At 29.6% G+C, this 8,773-nt stretch overlaps 1 protein-coding gene across 1 annotated transcript; it reads left to right on the top strand.

Annotated features, from left to right (window-relative positions):
• The first annotated feature begins 2,905 nt into the window (after positions 1-2,905).
• Positions 2,906-4,546, top strand: LOC124945323 (extensin-2-like). The gene has a single exon (XM_047485736.1). The coding sequence runs from the start codon at positions 2,906-2,908 to the stop codon at positions 4,544-4,546; it is 1,641 nt and encodes a 546-aa protein (XP_047341692.1).
• Positions 4,547-8,773: the final 4,227 nt, after the last annotated feature.

Below are 8,773 nucleotides of genomic sequence, written 5' to 3'. Positions count from 1 at the left end.
TTCACACATCAAACATGTTTAACATATTTTTGGCACGTTTAAAACGTTTTGACATGTTTAACGTGTTTTTTACACGTTTAACACGTTTTTCATGTTTTTGCCACGTTTAACACGTTTTTCATACATCAAACACGTTTAACACGTTTTTGACGCGTTTAACACGTTTTTTATGTTTTTGACACGTTTAACACATTTTTCACGTTTTTGACACGTTTAACACATTTTTTACACGTTTTCACACATTAAACACTTTTATCATATTTTTGGCACGTTTAACATGTTTTTCATGTTTTTGATACGATTAACACATGTTTTACACGTTTAACACGTTTTTCATGTTTTTGACATGTTTAAAATATTTTCACACATCAAACACATTTTTGACACGTTTTGACGCGTTTAACGCGTTTTTTACACGTTTAACACATTTTTCACGTTTTTGAAATGTTTAATACGTTTTTCACACATCAAACATGATTAACACGTTTTTGGCACGTTTAACATATTTAACACATTTTTGACACGTTTAACATATTTTTCACGTTTTTGACATGTTTAACGCATTCTTTACACGTTTTTGACACGTTTAATACATTTTTACATGTTTTCACGTTTTGGCATGTTTTTTACATTTTGGCACGTTTGACAAGTTTTTCACATATTTGACAGGTTTAACAAGTTTTTCATATATTTGGCACGTTTAACACGTTTTTGACATGTTTGACACATTTTTACATTTTTGACACGTTTAACACGTTTTTCACACATTAAACATGTTTATCATGTTTTTGGCACGTTTATCATATTAAATATGTCAAAACATGTTAAACATGCCAAAACGTGAAAAATGTGTTAAACATGTCAAAATATAGAAAATGTGTTAAATGTGCCAAAAACGTGAAAAATGTATTAAACGTGTCAAAACGTGAAAAATATGTTAAACGTGTTAAACGTGCCAAAAACATGTAAAACATGTTAAACATGTCAAAACGAGTTAAACGTGCCAAAAATATGTAAAACGTGTTAATCATGCCAAAAACATGTGAAACGTGCCAAAAACGTGAAAAACCATATTAAATGCTTGAAAAACATATTAAACATGTGAAAAAAGTGTTAAACGTGTGAAAAACACATTAAACATGTCAAAAACATGTTTAACTTGTCAAAACATGTGAAAAACATGTTGAACGTATTAAAAATGTCAAAAACGTGTTAAACGTGTCAAAACGTGAAAAACATGTTAAACGTGTGAAAACGTATAAAAACGTGTTAAACATGTCAAAAGCATGTTTAAACGTGCCAAAAACGTGAAAAACTTATTAAACGTGTAAAAAATGTGTTGAACGTTTTAAAAATGTCAAAACGTGTTAAACATATCAAAAACGTGTTAAACGTGCCCAAAACGTGTTCGACTGTAATGAAAATCAATGTAGTAAAATTTAAGAGAATATATTGAAGTGAAAGATGGTTAGTTTATATTAGATTAATAAAAGAGAATTAAATTAAATTTATATAATTTGGATAATTATTTTTATTACATTTTATTTTACAAACATATGAATTGGGATTGAATTACAATTCTATAATTTTCCAAACATAAAAATTGGAATTGAATTATAATTCTATAATTTTCCCAACATATAAATTGAATTTGAATTTCATTTACAATTCTATAATTTTCCCAACATATGAATTGAATTGGAATTGGGATTCCAATTTCAATTTCAATTTCACTAATCCAAATATACCATAATAGTAATAATTTAGATAAAGAGTCTAAATAGGTTAATAATTCTACTTATCTCTAAAAATATTATTGACGAGAAATAATTACTAACTAACCTAATATAAATAAGCAAAAGCTGAAAAAACAATTATATAAGAAAATTAATAAATAAATACAAATGTTATTAGTTAGATGACCTAAAAATAATTAACTGACCGCCTCATGTATAGTGGGACGGTGTAAGACCGCCTCATGTATAGTGGGACGGTGTAAGACCACCTCATGTATAGATGGAACGGTGTAGGACTGCCTATCCCTAAGCGGCCGCCACTTAGAACACTGCCCAAAAGTAGTACTACATGTAAAATGTTAGAAGACCTATCCTTATACACATTCAAACAAGGTAGGGATATATGTCACCAATATTTGCATAGGGATTATAACTAAATTGTCAATCAAAATCTGTATTTATTTTATTCTGGACTTAATTTGTTAGAGAAATGATTCGGTTTGATAGAACCCATTATAGTTAATATTATTCTTGATGTTGATATGATTGAACATTCAATAGTTGTACACCATATGTGTTTTGGGTTGAAAATATGCTTATTTGATATGAGATTATTTTAAAAAATTGTTCCTAAATGCACTATATTTAATGTTTTCAAAAAATAATGAGACGATGACTACAAAATAATAATAACAATATATTGGAAAATTAGAAATAGTTAGTACATCGATGTCATTTGTCATATAACAACAGCCAGGACCCACTCAAATCTCAATGTCAACTAAGGAACCCTTCAAGCCATTGCTTTATACTGAATTTCTTAATAATTTAAGCATACAACTAGCTAGAAGGTAAGAACATTGACCACTTCCAAGCTCCTAAATAAAACTAATTAGACAAATTCCCACTCATTACCAGTTGATGAAGGTAAATGAGAGAATGACACTATTATTTTTATTATTTAATGGAAACATGAATTAACACACAAAAGACAGATTCAATTGTGAGGTGATAACTCTGTATATATAGGATGCAAATTCACGATACAAAGACATCATCATCAGATAGTTAGCTCTTCAATTAAATAGATAGAGCTCAACAGAGTTTTAATAATCAAAACTTCTACATCCTATTGAAGTTTAACAGGGGCCTATTGAAGTTTGCCACAGATGGTTACTTCTTGGCCATTGGCACTAATATGTGCTTTGGCTATATCTTTCATGGCCACTCAAGTAGTGGCTGACTATGCGTCTCCGCCGCCGGCCTATCTATACAAGTCACCGCCACCACCAGCATACGTCTACTCTTCACCGCCACCTCCTCCATACATGTACAAATCCCCACCTCCACCACCTTATGTCTACTCATCCCCGCCACCACCACCCTACATTTATAAATCACCGCCACCACCACCATACGTATACAAATCACCTCCACCACCACCCTACATTTATAAGTCACCGCCACCACCACCATACGTATACAAGTCACCGCCACCACCACCATACGTATACAAGTCACCGCCACCACCACCATATGTATACAAGTCTCCTCCACCACCACCTTATGTCTACTCTTCGCCCCCGCCACCACCATACATATATAAGTCTCCACCACCACCTCCATATGTATACAAATCTCCACCCCCACCACCATATGTTTACTCTTCACCGCCGCCACCCCCATATGTATACAAATCTCCACCACCACCTCCATATGTATACAAATCTCCACCCCCACCACCATATGTTTACTCTTCACCGCCGCCACCCCCATATGTATACAAATCTCCACCACCACCTCCATATGTATACAAATCTCCACCCCCACCACCATATGTTTACTCTTCACCGCCGCCACCCCCATATATATACAAGTCTCCACCACCACCTCCATATTTATACAAATCTCCACCCCCACCACCATATGTTTACTCTTCACCGCCGCCACCCCCATATGTATACAAATCTCCACCACCACCTCCATATGTATACAAATCTCCACCCCCACCTCCATATGTTTACTCTTCACCGCCGCCACCCCCATATATATACAAGTCTCCACCACCACCTCCATATGTATACAAATCTCCACCTCCACCACCATATGTTTACTCTTCACCGCCGCCACCCCCATATGTATACAAATCTCCACCACCACCTCCATATGTATACAAATCTCCACCCCCACCACCATATGTTTACTCTTCACTGCCGCCACCCCCATATGTATACAAGTCTCCACCACCACCTCCATATGTATACAAATCTCCACCCCCACCTCCATATGTTTACTCTTCACCGCCGCCACCCCCATATGTGTACAAGTCTCCACCTCCACCACCATGTGTCTACTATTCACCACCACCGCCACCGTATGTATACAAGTCACCACCCCCACCACCATATGGCTACTCATCCCCACCACCACCATCATATGTTTACTCTTCACCACCACCATCCCCATATCTATACAAGTCTCCACCCCCACCACCTTGTGTCTACTATTCACCGCCACCACCACCGTATGTATACAAGTCTCCACCCCCACCACCATATGTCTACTCTTCACCACCACCATCCCCATATATATACAAGTCTCCACCCCCACCTCCCTACGTCTACTCTTCACCGCCACCACCCCCATATGTATATAAGTCTCCACCCCCACCACCATATGTCTACTCTTCACCCCCACCATCCCCATATGTATACAAGTCTCCACCCCCACCTCCCTACGTCTACTCTTCACCGCCACCACCCTCATATGTATTCAAGTCTCCACCCCCACCTTCAGTCTATTATAAGTGATATTTCCTCAATCCTCCATTGTTATAAGGCTGATTAAGGATACAATTTATTTTATGTAAGTATTCTCATGTATATATTCAAGCTCTATAAAAGTATACACATACCAAATGACCAAAAAAAATGATCAGCTAATGCTTTCAACTTGAACTTTCAGGCTATAAATTCGAGGAAAGGAATCAATGAAGCAAGAAGATAGTGTCATTCATCCGGGATTGGAAAGTAATAAACTTAGTAAAAAACAATTGCTGTAAATTTCAAAATAAATATATTTGTTATGTATCTACATGTTCTTCGTTTGTAATAAAAATCCTTATTTGGTCTTATAATAATATGCATTATTTTTTACTCTTTATCCACCACGATTTCTTCATGATTGACGTCTGGTGAACTATTATAAATAATGAATGTTGGTTATTTAAATTCTTTGATGCATATAATAAAAGCAAGAAGGTCACCAAACAGAATAAGACATGATAAGCAATCATCTTTGGATCAATTTAGTCTGAACCAAATCATTCAAAAAGGGATGTATACAAAAATATCAAAATATTTAGATATATTTATTGTGATTTTAAACATAAATGATAGTAGCTTGGTGGTTCAAGCTATATATTTAAAGTTTTAATGTGGTTATGGGTTCAATTTTACCAAAAACAAAATTTTTTTATCGATTTTTAAAACTAACAAAAAAAAATATCGAACTTTTTCTAACGAGGCTAGGGCAGCCCAAACCTCGGGGCGGCTCTGTGTATACATAACAAAAGGATGTCGAAATTTAGTGTGCGAGTGTTAATTTTCACGTGTACTTGAGAGAATGAGGAAGATACCATAACAAAAGGACATAACAAAAGGACTGACCGTTTGGTCCAGAATATAAAAATGGTGCTGAAAACAGAGAATCGTAGCTGACATTGTTCACTCCTCCTACCGAAATTAGGGCAGAATAAACATTTGACATTTGCTTGTTATTTTAACAAAATTATTTAGTTTATTTATTAAGAAAATTAATGTTTGAATTTGTTTAGTAACTATGTATTGAAATTAGAATTACAATAAAAGAAAAGAATGTGTTTTATAATTCTTAATTCCACTATTTTATAATTCGAAATTATAATTAAAAAAATATCTATATTTTATAAACAAAAATATATAATTATTTTATCATTACAAGGTAAACGTGATAAGCCGATAATTTTTTTATTTAAATATAAAAAGTTAAAATATTGAATAAATATTTTTTTTAAATTAAGTAAATTAATATTTCTAACTATATTTGTTTTTTTAATTTAGAAAATTAATATTTCGAATCAATATTTCTTTTTATTTAGTAAATTAACACGTCAAATCGATATTTTTTTCATCAAAATCGATATTTAAACAAAAACTCTTTATAATTGAACTATCGTAATGTTGTATTAAACAAATATGTAATGTTATATCAAACAAATATCTTAATAATATAGATAATACATATTCAAATTATTTTTATTTTATTTTTTTTTTCTCAAATATAGTAATTGGAATTGAATTATAATTCTAAAACTTTTCAGACATAATAATTAAATTGTAATTATATATCAATTTTTGTGAAACTAATGTCAGTTCAATTTCACTCATCTAAACACAGTCTAGTGTTTTTTAAATATTAATTTTTTTAATGTGAAATATCAATCAAAATTATTTTAAAAAAAAATTAACTTAATTTTAAAATTAAATTAAATCAAATCAAATATTTTTTTCTTTTTTAAGAGTCATTATATCATTGATAAATGTGGCAAACCAGATTTTGTTCAATGATGTAATTCAAAACTGAAATTCAACTATTCAAAATTAATAATTATTTTTGGTACCTAAATAATTAGGAAATCAATTCTATAATTATTTTTAAAAAATAGCATTAGGCGCGAGAAAAAAGTGCATAAAATATAATAAAACAGTCAATTACAAATATATTTATAATTAAGAAGAATGTCAATTTTATTTATAAAGTTGGAAGGTTGTGTCAAATTTATTTACAAAGTTGTAAAATTATATTTATGTATATAAACTTGTCAAAATGTGTCAAAATTATTTAATATAACGAAATACCTCAAACGGAGATAAGTTTTTATCCACAAAATGTGTCGGAAATTGCAAGCAAGTTATTCAAACGAAATCTAAAATTTCTAGTCTCGATGTTTCGCATTGAATATATAACATATTGCTTTGACATCAATTGAGAAGAACATAGAGTGAAATTCGGAGAGAGACGGCGAAGTGGGTATGAAAAATGGTGGATGGGATTTTGGAGATTGAGATTGGAATGAGAAGAACATAAATCGATGTAAGAGGAGAGACGGAAATTTTTATTCATTTATTTACTTTTTATGTATTAAATATTAGAAACTTCCTATTTTCCAATATAAATGTTGGTCAACTTAAATAAATAGTCTGTTTGAAATTAAAAGAAAAAGTTAAAACAAAATATAAAATAAATATTCACGTAGATAAAAACTTAATTTAATTTGAAGTATTTCATTATGTTAAATAATTTTCACACATTTTGACAAATTATATACATAAATAAAATTTTACAACTTTGTAAATAAATTTGACACATCTTTCTAACTTTATAAATAAAATTGACATTCTTTTCATTTATAATTAACTTAACTTATGATTTGAGACTCCCTATAGAATTAATCATTAGGTATGATTTCATAGTTGAAAGATATGAGGGGTCGAAGAGACATTTGTTCTCATCAATCCTTCCTATATTTTGTGGCGACATGCTGCTTCGATAAAGTGTTTTTTTTTTATATTTAGTTTTAGTGTTTACACAAATTATTTATATTATATTAACATTTAAAAAAATTATTAACCTAGCATATGTGTCTTGTGCTAGCAATGAAGAATCTTTTACATTGAGAATATTGTTATTAGGATTTCATCATGAATAAATGTGAGATTCAAAAATTATATTTTGAAAAGACATAAAAATAAAATAAAATTTAAGAGCTTAACTTGCACCATCTTATATAAGTAATCATATATTAGAGGATGGAGTTGATTGATCTTTGACAATCTTATTAACTAAATTTTGATCACAAACCATAAAACTATTTAATAGTATAATCTTATGAAGACAACAAAGAAGATAATATAATTTTAAAATATTAGTTACTATACATTATATTATTTAAACTTTCCTTACCAAAACAATGGAATAAGTATTTAAAGCAATAGACTAATAACAAAATTGATTTTTTTTAGGCATAACACCAAACATATTTTTATTATTTATTAAGAAATAATACAAACAAGTAACACAATATTATATATATAAAAAAAAGAAAGAGACTATAAATAAAATTTAAAAATAATAATTATGCAAATTGTCAAATATTGTCACAATCTTTGTATTTTATTATAAATGAGAAAAAAATACTAAGGGAAGAAACTTAAGTTTTATTTTAAACAAAGTTATATTTTATTTATATTTGAATCATAAATATGCATTTATTATTGAGTTATTGGCGTTGATAGTTGACCAATCGCTTATTAGAATTAGTTAATATGATTAATATTAAAAGTAGGCTTTTACTTTGTTATTTTTAATGGATTATTTAATTTGTAAGAAAAAAAATGGATAATCATTGTTGGCCTTTGAAAATCTTAGGCATTGTAATTTTAATGATTTTTTTTTTCTTTTCTGGATTCGATTGAATTCAGACCTTATTTTTTATTTTATCATGTTTCTGATTTATTTTTTATTTTACTTTTTTATATAATATTTTATTGTTATACTTAAATAAATAATCTGAAAAAAAATTAAGTATTTTAATCTTAACTAGTCAAGGATTAATTTCCTTTTTGCTGCTTTAAAAGAGCTTGCTTGTTGTATTTTTTTAATAATTTTTTTTAGGTTTTTTCATAGTATTCAGATTTTTTTTTTCTTGCCTAAAATATGTGTTATTGATTTTCATATTATTTTTTTGTTGTTTGAGATTATTAAATATGAACAATACATTATTTGTAATATATTGAGATTTCGTTATACTAAAATAACGATATAATTTTTTTAAATTCGAAACTTGCATATAAATAAAAATAAATTACGAAATATATCGTGTATATATATATATTATTTTGAAATTATCAAGATATTAATTAATCATTCTATATGGTAATAATTTTTAAAACTCCATAATTTTTTTTTTATCTTATTTTGCAACTTTATAATTGTAA

This window comes from Impatiens glandulifera, chromosome 1 (genome assembly GCF_907164915.1).
Source record: "Impatiens glandulifera chromosome 1, dImpGla2.1, whole genome shotgun sequence".
NCBI lineage: Eukaryota > Viridiplantae > Streptophyta > Magnoliopsida > Ericales > Balsaminaceae > Impatiens > Impatiens glandulifera.
This window is presented reverse-complemented; position numbering and strand designations above follow the sequence as displayed.

Excerpts from the sequence above, each read along its gene's own strand:
- LOC124945323 (XM_047485736.1), top strand. The coding sequence starts at position 2,906 with ATGGTTACTTCTTGGCCATTGGCACTAATATGTGCTTTGGCTATATCT.